This window comes from Procambarus clarkii, chromosome 90 (assembly GCF_040958095.1).
Source record: "Procambarus clarkii isolate CNS0578487 chromosome 90, FALCON_Pclarkii_2.0, whole genome shotgun sequence".
Lineage (NCBI taxonomy): Eukaryota > Metazoa > Arthropoda > Malacostraca > Decapoda > Cambaridae > Procambarus > Procambarus clarkii.
Genome location: NC_091239.1, coordinates 9,701,778 through 9,719,634, shown reverse-complemented (window position 1 = coordinate 9,719,634; position 17,857 = coordinate 9,701,778). Strand labels below are relative to the sequence as shown.

Sequence of the window (17,857 nt, the reverse complement as noted above, 5' to 3'; positions counted from 1 at the left end):
AAGGACCGTGTCTGGCGCAAAGTCCTGTGTGTCGTGGGATGATGCTGACTCTAACAGAAAGAACACTCAAAATGCTTCATACGTCGGCGAAGTCATGATGTCAACTATGACATGAAGAAGGGCTTAGTGCAGTGGATCAAGCAAGAAGAATTTCAGATGGCCAACTGGTGTGTGAGCTGGACCATGGTGATGTGACGGCTCTCTGGCGCCCTTCCCAACCTGTTGATAACACTGCGCGCTTTGACACTGGCGGAACCGGAAATCAGAAATACATGCTGAGCTTCGTAACTGGGTAGCCGCAACTAATACTGGGAAGGAATTCAATGGCGATTATGCTGCTAATTCCGGTGAAGCCCTTGCGGAGAGCGTCGGTGATGGCTCCTGCGGGTCCTTGTCCGAGAGTGAGTGGAGCGAGGCTGATACTTGTGTTCTGAGAGAGACTTTCGCTCATCCGCAGTCGGGTCCATCTACTGGCGAATCGGAATTTGATGATGCGAGCAATACGAGCTCCTCCGACGGCGACACAGACTCTGACACACGAGATAACTGTGCCTCTTATGCTTCAGATGCCACTTGGCATTGTCACGATTGGCCGAGATTGGTGGTGGACTCGAAGTACACAGTATCTGATGCTTGCACTACGTCGCTTGGTATTCCGGAGTCCCGGTGCTCAAGCCGTTCTGACCTAGGAAGCTCCTCTACACTGCTAGGATATAATCCAGCCCTTTGGCAACCTACAGAACGTGGTGCTACTTCAGCAGACCTTGCAACATGCCAGAGTTATTGCAAACCAGCACCCGACACGCCCGTACCTCACCCGTCTGGCACCTGTCTAGGATGTCTGATGGAACGAGACAGGTGCCACCAGGTGGTGACCTGGAAAGCAGAGGAAAACTGCAAAAACCGGATGCGACACAGAAGAATGGGAGATAAATTTGGCAAATCGGTTTGCCAGGATAATGATGGGTGGCTGGACCAAGAAAATAGAAGATGGTACCGAGTGGGACATACATCCTCGAGTGCTCCACACAATGGACCTCGTCACCAGGATGACCTCAAAGTATTGATGAACGAAGGCCATGAAAAATGGAGTCGGAAAGCCCACGTGTCAGACGGAAGTCCATGGTTTGATGAAAAGGATTCTGTGAGATGGCAGGAAATTCAGAGAAAATTGAAAGATTCATCACTTGGTTTCTCTCACAATGATAATGAATTTCCCGATGCTTACCACGCAAATGGGCCTTTTTTCACGAGTGACAATAATTACCAGAATTACCAGGCAGAGATTGGATGTCAAGCCTGGCAGCACTCTGGTGAAAAGCCTAGCAGCTGCACTAGGCCTGAGGACACGGGTATGTGGAGCGGATATGGGAACAGGCGGAAATGTCCCGCCGGCAGACGAGGCTACGATACCAGCACGTACGACCATCACGGTGGAGAGGATAACTATACGAGTTACGATTTCCACGATGCCAGCACAACACATCGTAACTTTAGAGGGGTGAACTTAAATACCATTCTTGGTCAGAACGTCCTCAGTGAAGAAGTGAGCGAGGATGGTGATGACACAGGTGATAGTGGTGATGAGAGCGGTGATGGTGATGATAGCGACACGGATGAGGCGCTAGTTTGTGACATGCAAGCCACACATGACGATAACGACACAAACCTCGCCACACAAACACATGATTCTCTAGATTTCCTATCGCAATATCAAGGTAAATATGAGAGAACAACAGGAGCAGGGTAGACAATGACAGCTGGTGTCTCGATATCCCCCATAACAATGGCAGGACAGGTGAGGTACAAGTTACCAACGATCTCACAAATCAACACTTAACACAAAAAAATAATAAAAGCAAGAGAGGCAAAACATACTTTTGTCTACGACCTTTCAGTGACGTGAAGGACGAAGAAAATGATCCCGGCACAAATAAAATTTTGCCGCAATGGAGCGTGCGTGAGAAGTTAGGAGTAAATGGGCGGCCACCGCCCGCTACCGCCCCGCCCCCTGCCGCTGGTGTATACTCCACTGCTACATGCAAACTAACCATGATAAAAACTACGCCGATGAAGATATATCGGTGAATATGATAAAGGAGAGGAATGGGGAGGCAGTGTGTGAGGCGGCCATGTACCAGGGCAGAAGTGTTGACAAGTGCTGGGCCAGGCCCAGGCGACGTGACAATACCAGACGACTCAACCTAACATATGACTCTAATATATGCCAGGATAGTGAAAACGGTGATGGCTATTGTGAAAGTATGTTGGAAGGCAGAGTTACCGAGTGTTGCGACGGTAGCGACTGTGGTTGCTGTAAGAATTCGTGCAATCAAAAAATTCAAATTCTCCTCATAATAATGTCAGAGTATCACCCGGGGTGGAGGGTGTTGTGAGGGGTGTAGCAGACAGCTTACACCAGCGTGACCATGGTAATGGGAGTCGCCTCGACACTCCAGTCCACCATTACCACACCTCCCCCAGGCCCGGCTACCCTTTTAACTACCTCAACTTCCCGCATCCAGCCTTTGCCCCTGGCGCCTCCGTCCAGCCAGACATGGATTTTCATCCTCGTTTGGGAAGTGGTGGGGCGAGAGTGAGCACCAACATGGCTAATGATAGGGAAGGAGTGACTTGTGGCGGGTGGCGGCCACGTCGTGTCCAGCCCTCGGTGGACGCCCCTGGCCAGCCCTGGCCACACGGCCTGAGGTGGAGCACCGCCCGGGGTGGGTGTCGGGGGAAACATATGACTGCTGCAAGCCTCGCACACCTTCCTCCTGCACATACTACAACTGCTGCAGCAGCAACTGATTGGGAGCGCTCCAGGGATAAGTTTTGGAGCACAGTCAAGTTTGTTACCCCTCGGGCGGGGAACACGGCGTGTGTAGCGAGGTTGATGACTCCACGGGTAAGCGAACATTGACCAACGTACACCTTGACAAAACGCCAGTACCAAGCAGCGACGCCGAGGGAAAATGTCCTCGCTATCTCCACTACAGCGAAGACTTTCCATCCCAGCCTCATGCCTCAGCCACTCTCTCTGCTCCCGCTACCCACTCTACAGGAAGATCCAAGAAGTTCTCTGTCGCACCACCAAGGATGTTTCATCTGCCGCTCCCATCCTCTCTCCGGAGGCTCCAGTACTGACTCAACCCACATCTATCCTGAAAAATGATCTTGGTGGTGGTGGTTCAAGAGTTGAAGGTCACTGGCAGGGTAACACCACTACCCCTCTAAACCAGGGAGTCATTGACCATGGGAGTGAACCTTCCCTCCCACAGGAAACAAGGGTAGAGGCTTCCTTGGGTGATATTGGTGGAGGCTCAGGTGCGCCGGATCGTAGGGTCGCAATTCCTTCCGATAGGTATAGTGTGACACACACACCTGTTGGAGGACTTGCTCAGCGGGAACCACCAGACGGCACGGCCACACCCTCAGCTCCCGTCGGCAGACTTCGAAAGTTATCAGAAACCTTTTCCTCTAACACACATGAAAGGGATGACACTAGTGGATTGCAGAAAAACGGGCCACAGTCACGTCATTCGAAGACACGACCTTGCGATCAACATGCAAGAATCTATGGGATCCAGGAACCTGTGATAGAGATTCTCATCTAGTGGAAACTCGATCCGTCTTGGGTTTCAACACGCCCGAGGTACTAGAAGAGGGTGTAGGATTACCTTGTCCCTCAGTCACCTTACTCGACCAGAACCCCGTGTCCACGCCTAGTTTACAAAAAACTTCACCACTCACATCTTCCAAACAAGTAGACCTGACCATTTTGCTGAATCCGGAGCATAAGCGCTCTCGTAACTCAGAGGTTAATATCAGTAGTTTCAATCCCAATAGTGTCCATACCTTTCATAGAAAACACGAGGAGAGTTTGAAATGCGTTACTGTGAAAATCTCGCAGCTCCGCCTCTTCACCGAAAGACACATGCTGAGAAACTGACACCTGTGTCTTCCGAATTGATTAATTCGTTTTCATCATGCCGTAGAGCTGACATTAGCCAGTCATATCCAACGGCAGAAATACACGCTTCATCCCCGTCTCCTCGCTCATTAAATGAGAATACATCAGTTTTCTCTCCGGAGCTACGAGAGAACGGCAACTTTCCAAATCAAGAACTGTATGAGAACCCACTTTATCCAGAATCGCTAGAGGACAAAAAGTTTTTTTCCCCGGAGTATACTGAGAATTGTCGTTATCACCAGGGAGTCGAGAGCTCTGGTCATCCGCCCCTGAGCTGACAGATCAGCACAAATTTCCTTGTACACTAAAACCAGTAGAGAACTCATCACACGCCCCAGAGACACAGGGCTGCCCACCTACACTCCCACCAATCAACCACTCGCCTACTCCAGAGTATGTAGAGAGCAAGTCAAGTACCCTCAATCCATCAGAACAATCACTTGGGCAGGAATCAATAGAGAACTACTCATCACCACTGGCCCCAGAACCACGAGAGACGCCACCATATACCACCATTTCATCAGAAGAGACGTACCAGGCTTCCACAGTCACTGGGCGTACTAGTCCAGCCAGAACCATCATCCCAGAAGCAACCAGTCAGCAGTCTTCCATCCTGCTTGCGATCGACCCGGCTTCAGAGAAATGTTCTTCCCTCGTTGACCTCATGAAACTGGGAAACTACGAAGGGTATATTACGCTCCCCATGACATTCAAAACCCCTGCGAAGTGTGTCCCAGGACACTGTAGTGAGGGGAGCGAGAATGCTTGCCAGTTTTCTGATAGTGAGGGCGACGTAGGGAGTGAGGAGTGCAGACCAGAGGACGTCAGGATCAGCACCCAAGTTCGTGTCTCCGTGAAGAAGTATTGTAAAAGGCGGAGGGACGGGTCAAGAAAGCTTGTAATAAAGTTTACTCTGTGTTTAGGTAAATATACTTTGTTTTATCCTTCATCTTCTACCTAAGATTTGATTGACAGTTGAGAGGCCGGGGACCAAAGAGGCGAAGCTCAACCCCCGCAAGCACAACTAGGCTATTACACCAAGTCTCGCATGTTTCCTGTGGGGTGAAATTGGGGGATTGATAACAGAAATCTGATTGAACCCGAGCTCCGTTTCCACCCAGGACGATAGCCTAACACCACACCTGTCCCCCGACAATAGAAACCACACAGAGAAGTCACAATAACGTGATAAATCAATGAGAAAATCCTGTGTGTCTGGGAGTAAGTAACCCAGCGCATGGGTTCCAATCCTCATCACGGGTCCTGTGGATTTTCTAATAGGAAACCAAGTAAGGCGTTTTATCCATGCCAGCCTTGTGATGTGTGGGCTGGCTGATGTCAACTTGGCTCTTATCACGTCTATTTATTAGGCTATAGTATCTGGACTTTAGAATTGGGAATTCTGGCATCTAATCCTGGGCGGGACATAAATGGTTGGGGGCGTTTCCTATCGCCTCAGAATACTGAAAAGAATTACTGAACAAAAAATTGTACCATTTACAGGCTATTCATGCCCGTGCCACCTCTTGGGTGGCTTAATCTTTATCAATCAATCCTATCGCCTAATGCGCCTGTTCACCTAGCAGTAAATTGGTACCCGGGAATTAGCTTGTTATGGGGTTGTGACATAATAAGTGAATTATTAATATACACTGGCTGCCTATCCCCCTGACAAATTATTTATAATTATTATGTTATAAGAGAAACGGAAGCCTTACGAAATGAACTGTGACGTCGTCAGTAATTCCGTTGCTGTTCATGGCTTCTTCACAGAAACTTGTTACAAATTTTTTAGGAGGCAATTCTTTGCAGTTTCCATAACGTTTAAAAAGTCAGATTGTTTGCTACGTCGTATACACCACCCATGAATATCTTGGTGTTTATAACAACATATTACATATCATCATCATATACAGTACAGTATATCATATATAAATAATATATATATTGGGGTTTATAACAACATACTACATATCATCAATCATCATCTATATCATAGATAAATAATATATATATATATATATATATATATATATATATATATATATATATATATATATATATATATATATATATATATATATATATATAAATACACACACACACACACAATCCATAAATCCAGGTTTGCACCACCAAAACATGATTTGCTTTCACTTTTCCTGACGTAACTCCAACAATGCATCATTTTATCATTACAGAGCTAAGGTTAGCTGATGTAACCATCTTCCTCATGGTATTAGAGGCACTGCATTGTTGGTGGACTGTACCAACTCCCGTGTGTTAGTCAACACCTCACTGATTTGTGTGAACCATGCACGTGGTTTACAATTGCTTGGTTTGCAATTGCCGGGGGGGGGGGGGGGGAAGAAGGGAAGGGAACTATCAGGATAAAGCGCCAAGCCATCACGACTATATAGCACTGGGAAGGGGTCAGGATAAGGGACGGAGACACTCCCGTCACGCAGGGTGCAGTCGCACTTCCACAGATCTCCAGTATCATCTATTGATACTGGTAATGGCTCAAAAGGGCCCCACTTACGGGCTATTCATGCCCGTGCCACCTTTGGGTGGCTTAATCTTTTATCAATCAATCATCAGGATAAGGATTTGGGATGGGATAGGACAGGGTAAAAGAATGGTGCCCAACCACTTGAACAGTCAGGGATTGAACGCTGACCTGCATGAAGCGAAACCGTCGCTCTACCCCGCTCTCTGTTTCGCTCATTGATGGACCCGTAGGAACTACTGGCATTTTCCAGGATGCTGCCCGCAACAGGTACCTAACTCCTGGGAAGGTATTTACTGCTAGGTGAACAGAAGCATCAGGTGTTAGTACATGTGATCAAACTTTGTGCTCTACCCGAGAACTCACTGGTTCATTTGATTGAGGTCTACTACACTACATCTGACACAGTTTATAGTAGCATCACCAATTAAACCCATGGAACTGCCTACCTGCCAAAGCTGTAAATGCCAAAACTCTTAACATTTAAAGTTTAGCTGGAAAAGATAAAGGCAAATTAGTGGGGGGGGGGGACCAGCGACAAGCTGCCGGCTCCCTGTATTCATTGAGGCCACTAGTGTTGATGGCTCTCGGGTAAACTCCTGTAATCAATTGTAGTTTGTACCAAGGGGACATCCCAGCTCAGTGACAAACATGAGAAATAGAGGACATTATGCTGAGTATTGCTCAACGGTCCCGCTAACAACACTAGGTGGAAGTGTGTTTCACACCCCCAATGATGTCACTAACATTTGTCAAATTTGACTTTTTTTTGTAGTGGGAGTACAGTGCTCGAGGACCACCACAACTACACCCCAGCAGTCATTGTACTGCTCCTTGTGGACTACCACACTCCAGCAGGCATGCAAGTGTGTGGTAGTGCTGGTAGTGGTAGTGTGATTGTGCTGTTCTACTGCTCCTTTAGACTAAAGTGCACGTGGAGCCCTGTACAACTAGTTTAATGGAGCAGTAGACTGATTACCGAGTCACAAGACCAGGTGTACAGTACTATTCGTGCACTACAATACCACACTCCCAGTTGTCCTTCTGCTTCATAAGACGAGGTGTACAGGACTCTTCATACACCACACAGTCATACCGAAAAAAATTCGCATTTATACTGTAGGAATTCTAAAGGGAACAAAAATTAAAAAAAAAAGTTATAAACCTAACCTAGGTCTAAATAGGCAGTCAATTGCCTAATTCCTAGTTGCTATTTACTGCTAGATGAACAAAGACATCAAATGTAAGCAAATGTACCCAAATGTCTTGCCTTGCCTATGTGCTATATGATTTGGGGGGATGAAAAATTTGGGGTTTCACTAGGTAATACAGTAGTTGGTTTTTTAATACATGCTTCTTTATACATCAGGCTTTAAGTTTTTTTACCATCCTTAATAACTGTATTGTTCTATATTGTGTATGGTTTGTTTGTTTTGTAGTTATGATTGTACTTACTCTTGCAATGGTCTGGTATCACTTCTACTGTATGTCGTCTATACATTTTAGTTTTTTGCAATTTCCCAAAATAACTTGAAAAATAGTTTTTCCGAGCAAAAAAACCGTTCAGAAACTTACCAAATTTAGAAAATTCCTTGAATTTACCACTAACGAAAAGACTGTTAATAGTAGGTAATGTACAGTGAATTATCACTGGTGGGGTCAAGGAGTACCAAGTTAGAGCTAGGTGTGGTGAACTCTAGAATCACCTCAAGGTAAACTCAAGGTATTGGCTAAGTATTGATACACTGGCATCATTTATATGTCATAATGCAGAAAACATGTGCAACAATGTATATCTTGCAAACTAAGTAGGTGTTTTTCTTGCAGAATGTGCCGGATGCAAGGAAGAGCTAGTGGAGGGCCAGGCACTGATCGCCTTGGACCAACAGTGGCATATATGGTGTTTCAAGTGTGCCATCTGTAGCACTGTGCTGCATGGAGAGTATATGGGAAAGTGAGTATAACTTCGTAATTATGCTTGTCATCTACGGGCTCACCATAGCCCGTGCTACTTGGAACTATTTGTTCCAAGTAGCGAATCTTTGACAACTGTCATCCACTTAGTTTTGTACTGCTTTTGTAATTAGATATACTGCATATCCATTTGCACCCCAGTTGCTGTGTCTTTGTTGAATTACATGCACATCTAGGAGGGTTATCTTTTGGTTTGCCCTTTTCATTTACTATTGTATTGTCATGTTCATGTGACACCTGGAGAATGCTTTCACATATTAGCGTTAAACTTTCATGATTTGTGTATTGTAGTACAAGAAAGTTTATCATTGGACCATGTACAATTCCCTGGTGGTAGATATTTGACGTTACCAAGTTCAAGTTTGACGCAACCAAAAATTCTTAAAATAGATTAGCGAGGTGTTTGAGAAACATGTCTTAATTGTCATCAATTTTCAAAGTGTTATATGACAGTGCTGGGAAGATGGGACACCGTGAGCGTAGCTCTCATCCTGTAACTACACTTAGGTTATTATCAGTGCAAGTACAGGCTGTATTATTATGCTCATTATCAGGATTATGCAAGTCATTACTTGTTTTGTAGATGCATAGCTCTTCACATTCTTTCTGATAACCTGCAGGCTTACCTACAAAACTATTATTTTTGGCATAAGGTAGGTAATCGACATTCGTGAAAAATAACATTAAGTTAACTTGAAACTTTATCAACCCATTTCATATGTTAGCATTTTACTGTATACATTTCAGGGCAATACTGTACTGTCTATGCTTGATAATCCAAATTATATGGGGCCCACCCCAGTTTGCATTAGTTAAATTTTTTACTGAGAATGTTAACAAAATTAAAAAATTCAAATTTATCCAGGCTTTTGTGCAGCAGTGATCTTGATAATCCAAATTCCTATGGGGGTAATAGGCCAAAAACTGAAGTGTGAATTCATTCAGATTACTAAAAGATTTGGGTTACCAGAATCTGAATTTACTGAGCTCTTACAATAGTTTGATCGCGGTTGGTGTTTCAGGGATGGCTTGCCATACTGCGAGAAGGATTACCAGGCCCAGTTTGGTGTCAAGTGTGCTTACTGCAACCGGTTCATCAGTGGTAAAGTGTTGCAAGCTGGCGACAATCACCACTTTCACCCAACTTGTGCACGATGTACCAAATGTGGCGACCCATTTGGAGATGGAGAAGAGATGTACTTGCAAGGTTTGTTGTTCTATTGTTAATATATATCGTGTAAATTATATCTGGTAAGTACAGTATTTTTACTACAATACTAAGGAATTTCTGTAATGTAAAGTGAATATTAAATATGCATAGGTAGAAACATACAATTTGCATTAAAATATGATAGTTTTGTTTGTAATTAATTTCACATAGGTCATTATATATAGTGTTCAGTATATTGAAAGATATTTCATCTGCAAATTTACAGGCACAGCTATTTGGCATCCTCGTTGTGGTCCTGGGCCCACAGAAAATGGTACAGTCCTTAATGGCTCATTATCTAATGGCCATCACATAAATGGGGAACAAAAAACTGAGAGAGAGCGTGACTTTGATGGCATGAGTTCCACAGCTTCAGAAACGCAGGTAAGTGCTATTAGTTAGAAAGTGAAGGAACGACAATGTTTCGGTCTGTCCTGGACCATTTTCAAGTCGATTGTGATTGTAACAATCGACTTGAGAATGGTCCAGGACTGACCGAAACGTCGTCGTTCCTTCACTTTCTAGTGTATGGTCAACATACTTCAGCCACGTTATTGTGACTCATCGCCTGCATATTGTTACTTCATGTATTCATTTGTGTTTTATCAGATTTTCCCATTTTTAGATCACAATTTAATTTGTTCATTCATTATCTCTGGGTAGCTTTAATGTACCATCTAAATGATTGTATTTCTAATTCATATCTGAATAATAATTTTGGCAAATAATAGTTTTATATAAAACTAATGCAAATAATGCAGCTACTATCCATATTCAGTTATTAGAGGATGTGAAATTAATGTTAGTCGATAATTCCAACTGTTAATTATTGCATAATGTCCAGTTAGATCATTTGTTTTGGTCGGTTGATTTTTACAGTAAACCTGAGCTTGTCTGCATGGTTGTGCTGCTCTAGTCCAGAAACCTACGGGCTATGAATTTAATGATAAATGGTTTTATGGAAAACTGATTTTTGGTCTGGGAAACAGATTACAGTTTTATGCATCTATGTTATGGCTGATAAGTAAGCAAAATACTTGGCCTGCTGAGAAATTATGCAACCTAGAATGAGTACTATATTTAATTATTTAGCAATTATGACAAGCCTCTGATGGGCATACTAGATAGGACATTCCATCGTGATACACTCGGCTATAAGTAGAAATGACAAGGTGCTGTAGGGCAGTGGTCTGAGCACTCGGTTCTCACCCAGTCTTGGTTCATTTCCTATGAGAAGACAGATACATTTGGGCATGTTGTCTTTCACCTGATGTTTCTGTTAACCAAGTACGTAGTAAATTTGGACCTACTGGTTTGGCGACTGTTGTGGGTCAGATCCTGGGATCAGATCAGTAGCTGGCCTAACAGACCTTGGTAAGCCTAATAGGCTTCCTGGCCCTGAAAATAAGAAGCCATGACAAAATTAACACAAGGCTCACTCGGTCCTCTTATGAGATACCTAGAGGATTACCATTCAAGACTTGCAAGACAAGCCATAAGTGCTCAAGTGATCAAAGATTAAATTACTTTATCCATAAAGTAATTATATATATATGTCCATCATTTAATATAATCTTGACTATTTCCAGTTTTTATATATACCATATACAGTATTATTCAACTGCATTGATAGATGTTAGGAGGATAGAGTAAATATTAAAATAAGGAGTTTATTGGTCTGTAAATTGCACAGAATTAAAAGTGCGGTAAGATGGTTTGGTCATGTTAATTGAATGGATGATGATCGACTGATGATGATAATGGATTTGAGGGCAGAAGAAGAGGAAGACCATGAAGGTGATTGTAAGTGGGGCTTGAATTTGAATAGGACACAACATGTTGAAAAACAGTGCCAGGTAGTGGCATTTTGTTAACAGGGATCAAGTGGTTTTGTTTACATCTGACAAAGCGCGGGGAGTAGTGCAGCCGTAGTTTTGCGGAGCATTCAGGTGCAGTGTTAGATGGTTTGTGTGGCGGTGCAGATTCTGTTGCTCATGATAAATTTTACCTGTCACTAAATTTTGGCTCGAAGTAACAAAGGTACTGGTTAATAATTATCTGAGATTTCGGTGCATTTTTATAGGTAATGTTAGTTTGTAGTTTAGTCTTGAAAATTATACATACTGTGTACTGTGCTGTACCTATTTATTATATGCATATTGTACATGTTTATTACAGTATATACATACTACACTGTACCTGTTTATTACAGTATATAGTACATACTGTACTGTGCCTATTTATATAATTTTTCAGGCACTTCCCTTCAGACGCTTTATACACTTAATTTTACTGGAGGCAATTGGTAGTGTCTTCAATTTTTTGATGGCCTCTCCAGTATTTAGATATTGCTCCAAGCACTTGCACACTTTTAATTGTTTGTATCGTTGATTTATGCATTATAGTTAAAAAAATGTTTGGGAAAGTTTGTGTATATAGTTCTGCACACTAGGTAGTACAATCATATTTTGTATTGTTTAATTTTTGAAACTATTTCATCCTTTCAATTAATGTTCTGAAGAATTTTGAAATATTATGAATAGAACTGTACAGTTTATAAAATATATATTATCTTTTAAAATAAGGGTATGATATTTTTAACAAAATTATTTTGGCAGAAGTTAATGTTATTGCTGATGTGTTGTTGTTTATTTCCATCTCAACAGTATATTGAAACTGTAGAATCTACGGGAAGATGGCGGCGGGTATGCCTTCCTGGAGTGCACGTGACCACTCATGTTTATTATGATTTTCAGTACTCTTGGACTAACGTTTGATTTGAGTAAGAGTGCGTTAACTAACTCAAAACCATCCATGTGACCTACAGTGATTATGACAGTGTTACATGTTTGCAGTGGCTAAACATAAGATTATTTGCAGTGGCCTCATGTAAGGCTTCTTACAGTGGCCCCACATAAGGCTTCTTGCAGGCCCCCACGTAAAGCTTCTTGCGGTGGCCCCCATGTAAGGCTTCTTACAGTGGCCCCCACGTAAGGCTTCTTGCAGTGGCCTCATGTAAGGCTTCTTACAGTGGCCCCACATAAGGCTTCTTGCAGTGGCCCCACGTAAAGCTTCTTGCAGTGGCCCCCCCACATAAGGCTTCTTGCGGAAGCTGCACATGCATCATGAGAATACAGGAGTCGTAATTCATAATCACTAGTGCAGTCATTGTTGGCTTCACAGGCATGAGGATCCAGTTATATTTTATTATTAATTGTTACAGGCGAATTACAAATTTTATTCCTGCATTGCAAGTTACGTGTGAATGTAATGTTGTTACTTTGAGTGTCATAATATTAGATACGTATATTTTAGAATTATTGTTGGAACTATGATTGGTGTCCTCAGTTGCCAAGCTTAAGAGTTCTACTTATCTAACTTGATTGTGTGCAGTGTTCAACTTACTGCTTAAGTGAGAAGTTGCATTTTCGGATTTGTTAATATCTCGGATAATTTTAATTTTTTCTTCTGGAGCATTTTATGTACATTTATTTTCTGTAGTAATTCACATGCACTTTAACAAGCAGTAATAAGTAGAAAGCATTATCAATCATGAGTTGAAAGGCCCAGGAGGCCTGGTCGAGGACCGGGCCGTGGGGATGCTAAGCCCTGAAACTATCAACAAGGTAACCTCAAGGTAAGGAACATCAGGTCAGTACAATATTATTAAGTATTGTATACTAAAGTTTAGAAACATCAAGGTGATAAGAAGTAAGGAGGAAAGAGAAAATCCAACTCGCTTCTCTCCTGGTAGTGTATAATTACAGGTTTGGTAACTTCTACTGACAGGTATATATTAGTTCCAAAAATAGGGTACAGTAACACATTTATGGAAAAGTTTAGTATCAGTAAAAGCCAGATAATCATTCGGCTGTGATTTTTACTTTACAAATCCATATGCTATCCAAAATATATAAATTAGTCAAGGACATTTTAATTTAAAATCCTGATATAATGCTTTCAGTGATGATGAATTTTAAAATTCATGTATTTTAGCAAGTGATTTGTTTGCTCTTTCAAATTTGTCATATTAAGTTAGAAGAAAAATATGATAAAGCTTCTTAACGAGACCATGTACTCTTAGAAAGTGGCTCTCTCCAGGATGAAGGCAGTAATGATATTGGTCATAATCACTTTCCTCAAGTAATGTCTTGCACTGTTCGTCTATTTATATTTAGCATTGTAAACCTTGGCTTTACTGTGTATTAAGAGAGTGAGGTTTCTGCTGTATTAGAAATGCTAATTATATGTTTGAACACTACATAGCCCAATAGTACATAGCTATTATGCTTGGAGGTGCTTATAATGATGGGAATCATGCATATCCTTATTATTGTTAATGATTATGCTAAATATTTCAATATCCCATAGAGGTGACCAATTTTGCATTAATTAAGAAATTTTGGCGACATTTGTGCCTGTAGATGTCATATTGTGTATAGTGTGTGCGCTTATAGCTTTTAATTTTGAACATTTGACTTCTAAGCAAATTATTTTAATATAAAGTGTCATCTTATAAGTCATTTGTATCTGAAAAGATTTTAAACAAGACATAAATTAGTTTAGTCTAGTGGAATATATACTACATATATGTACTAAAACATTGTTGTATGAATTTAATTGTAATGTTTGAAATAGTGTTGTTAAGAGCTGTGTGAATATTGCAGACATGCACGTGTGAAGTATTCTAACTGGGCAATATTGTGTACATTTGTAGGATTAGAAAGTTTTGCCTTCGTTGCTTTGAGCTGCAGTTTAGTGTGTGTGTGTGTGGGTTAGCATGCGTAAACTATTCCAGATCCTACAGTGTATTGGTGTGGTTTACTTTTGGTTTTTAAACCTTTTTAAGTTGAAAATAATTTTGTTCCCTTTGTATTTAATTTTGATCAAAGGTTAATGGATTTATTTAATTAAACCTAGCATGTATATAATTTTCTAGGCAAACCCTAGTGTATAGGCATGCATAGATTTATTTTAGTTTTGTTAACCATTTGTTTCAGTTTTCTCGCTCCCGCACGCCAAGCCTTAATGGATCCTTCCGCTCCTATAGCCCATATAACAGCCTGAACCGCAAGGTGCGTTATCAGTTTCTTTTGTGTCCTGTTTGTTTGATTTACTCTTTATGGTGTTAGATATACATTTTAGCAGTGCTGCAATAGCAGGCTAGTATGCATCTCGATTACAGTACTTGTACAATAGCCTACTTTACTGGATCATGAATTTTGACAAATTGACATATCTTGGAAGTACTTGTATAAAAGGTGATACAAAATGTTAATTAACCTCTAAACACTTAATGTTTGCATTAGGTAATACTATTTATGATATGGTAAACATGAATTTATGGCATTTTTTTATTACTTAAATTGATTTGACTATAAACAAATTATCTTGTTTTGCACAGTAGTCAATTTGTCAGTCAAGTTTGCTTTCAATAGTCATAAACCTCAGTGTTATTTTCACAGTAAAGGTTGGCTGTCAGACATTACTACTGATACAAGCTAGCTTTAAAAGCTTTATTATTTCTAATTGTCTTAGAAGAAAATTTGCTTTTTATATGATAATTTGCACTGCTTAAATAGTAACACTACTGTAGCCTTTTAGATAAATAAAGACTGAATACAGTGCTCGACATTATATTGTCTCACTTCGGGGACAAGCACTTTCAAATGGGTGCATTCGTTTGAATAAATTGGTTCCCTTCCCAAATACAGCCGAGACATAATTGGAACTGAATGCGCCAAAACCAGCATCATATAGGGTCTTGGTATTTATAGCCGTTATTGTTTCTCATATTATACTGAATTTCTTCAATTCTTTTCCTTACACTAATATAATAGTCTGGATAGGCATGTGCACTACAAGTAAATATAAATAAGTGTTATTCTGGCTTGACAGTGTAACACTGTACTCTGGAATAGAGTAGGAAATATACCAAGCGCTATATACACAGTAGTCGGTTACCGCAGATAACCATGGGAGTGAGGAACTGGTAACAGTGCAAATGGAGTTAGATATGTCATGACTGTGTATACTAGAAACACCAGTTAGTAATTAGCTGCTAAGAACATGGTATGGTAATTCCAAGTTGCTGAAATAGTGAGTCTCTGTTGATAAAATTACTTCGAGTTGGAGTGCTAGAGGTTGTGGGGTAACCCTGAGTGCTCTAAAGGAGTGATTTCTGACTTGATGATTACTTCAGGGACAGTTGGTTAATTACTAACGACTGCGGATATGATGATGATGATTACTTTGAATGTCTTGTAGTTGGAGGTTCAAAGATAATGAGACGAAGGTCAACCAGACTTGGAGAAATATGCCACGGGAATGACAACAGGAATGCACTGATAAGGCTTGTTATTAAATTTACTCAATTATTGAGTATCACTTGGAATCTACTCTAGAAATTCCTGTTCTGTGGCAATGGCTGATATATAAGTGTACATGACAATGAAACAGTTACCTTGAATTCTGTGATCTTCCACCAGGCAGGTGTATGTGTGTGTGGTGCTATGCTGTGCTTAGATTTCATTACCACACAAAACCACATCATAACATGTACTGTTTATATTGTAATAACAGCAGAAACTGTGTTTTATTGTTCAAAGAATATGCAGTAATACGTAGTGTTCATATTAGTGATACGAAAATATCTGCATAGCTACGATCTATAGTCTGTGATACAAAGAACATTATTGACAGCCCAATGTATCATTCTACTTGAAAAAATCATGGTAAAACATTAGAAATACAAAAAAAAAATCTATATTCAATGCATGTACAGTAGTTACAATTTCACGCAAAACTGGCAGAGTTAGGCTGAACTCTGACCACATGTTATGAGAGTAACAGGTGGTCACCATGTAACTCTTAAGAAAGGTTGTAACACCCTTTGAAGGTTAAGGCCTGATATACTAGGTAAGCTTTCAGACTGTGTATTTCAATTTGTAACGTTAATGTGTTCATACAATCAAATATTTCTTGGAACTTCCTGATCACACACCATACATTTTACATCTTTTAGAAATAAAATTGTCAACAAAATTTTGTGATGAATTTCAGTGGCCTGGGATAAGGTACTTGATACTAGAGTTACTTGCTGGTAGTTATCATGTATGCTGCTACAAGTCACTGAAAGTTCTGGTTAAATTCTACTGGTACTTAATAGTGAGAATTGTGTGTGTGTGTGAGAGACTACATTATTTATGGTGTCTGTGTGTTGCAAAACATGTGAAGAGGGGAGCCGGTCAGCCGAGCGGACAGCACGCTGGACTTGTGATCCTGTGGTCCAGGGTTCGATCCCAGGCGCCGGCGAGAAACAATGGGCAGAGTTTCTTTCACCCTATGCCCCTGTTACCTAGCAGTAAATAGGTACCTGGGTGTTAGTCAGCTGTCACGGGCTGCTTCCTGGGGGTGGAGGCCTGGTCGAGGACCGGGCCGCGGGGACACTAAAAGCCCCGAAATCGTCTCAAGATAACCTCAAGATAACCTCAAGATTAAAGTATTCATTAAAGGCAATCAGATGAGGAGTAGACACTATAACGCTTTTGTTCTCGCATGCAGTGTCTCATCTTTGATTTATCCTTTGTAAATGTTTGCTGAAATATGGCTGCTTGTTCACTTTTATTTTTACCTTTTTAGAAAAATTCTAAGTAAATTTCTTTACCCCAGTTCTCAGGTCCATATCGCACATGCTCGCCTGGATTGATTCTTCGTGAGTACAAGTCTTCTCAAAGCCCTATTGACATCACACGCATCTACACCTATTCCTATCTTGCTGCCGAGCCTTCACAAGGGTACCTCAAACGCCCGTTGGACCCTTACGACCGTCCTCCTCCCAAGTCGCCACACTTCCACCGTCCGCCGAGTAAGTTTGTATACTATACCATAATTGTCAAATGAGTACTGTACCATAATGTGTTATTTAATGAATAGTACTTTAAACATGACCTACAGCTACTTAGGTTAAAACTTTCATCAGTGCTTTGCTCCCTGCCTGTTCTCTAAGCTCATCTCTCTAAATTCTTCACCCACATACAGTACTGTACTGTGAAAACAAATAATTGCCAACAAAGCAAAACACTTAAACTCTTCATGAATGTATGCATACCGTATCATTTAATAGAAAATGGCAATTTCCAAACTACTTCATACACAAATTACTGTATAAAGTTAAATAATAATTTATGTT

General features: G+C 41.2%; 1 protein-coding gene across 5 annotated transcripts in view; it reads left to right on the top strand.

The window, feature by feature from the left end:
* The window catches only part of LOC138349737 (leupaxin-like), a 247,915-nt gene extending 230,160 nt beyond the window's left edge, over positions 1 to 17,755 (top strand). For 3 of the 5 annotated variants that reach the window (XM_069318336.1, XM_069318333.1, XM_069318334.1), the window contains exons 6-10: positions 8,310 to 8,436; positions 9,479 to 9,663; positions 9,893 to 10,050; positions 14,667 to 14,741; positions 17,338 to 17,748. In XM_069318336.1, the coding sequence (XP_069174437.1) occupies positions 8,310 to 8,436; positions 9,479 to 9,663; positions 9,893 to 10,050; positions 14,667 to 14,741; positions 17,338 to 17,568 (776 nt within the window). In that variant the 3' untranslated portion in view covers positions 17,569 to 17,748. Of the gene's footprint in view, positions 1 to 8,309; positions 8,437 to 9,478; positions 9,664 to 9,892; positions 10,051 to 12,332; positions 12,372 to 14,666; positions 14,742 to 17,337 lie in introns of all 5 variants that reach the window. The other 2 variants (XM_069318335.1, XM_069318337.1) reach the window with 2 other exon arrangements.
* The last annotated feature ends 102 nt before the right edge of the window (positions 17,756 to 17,857 follow it).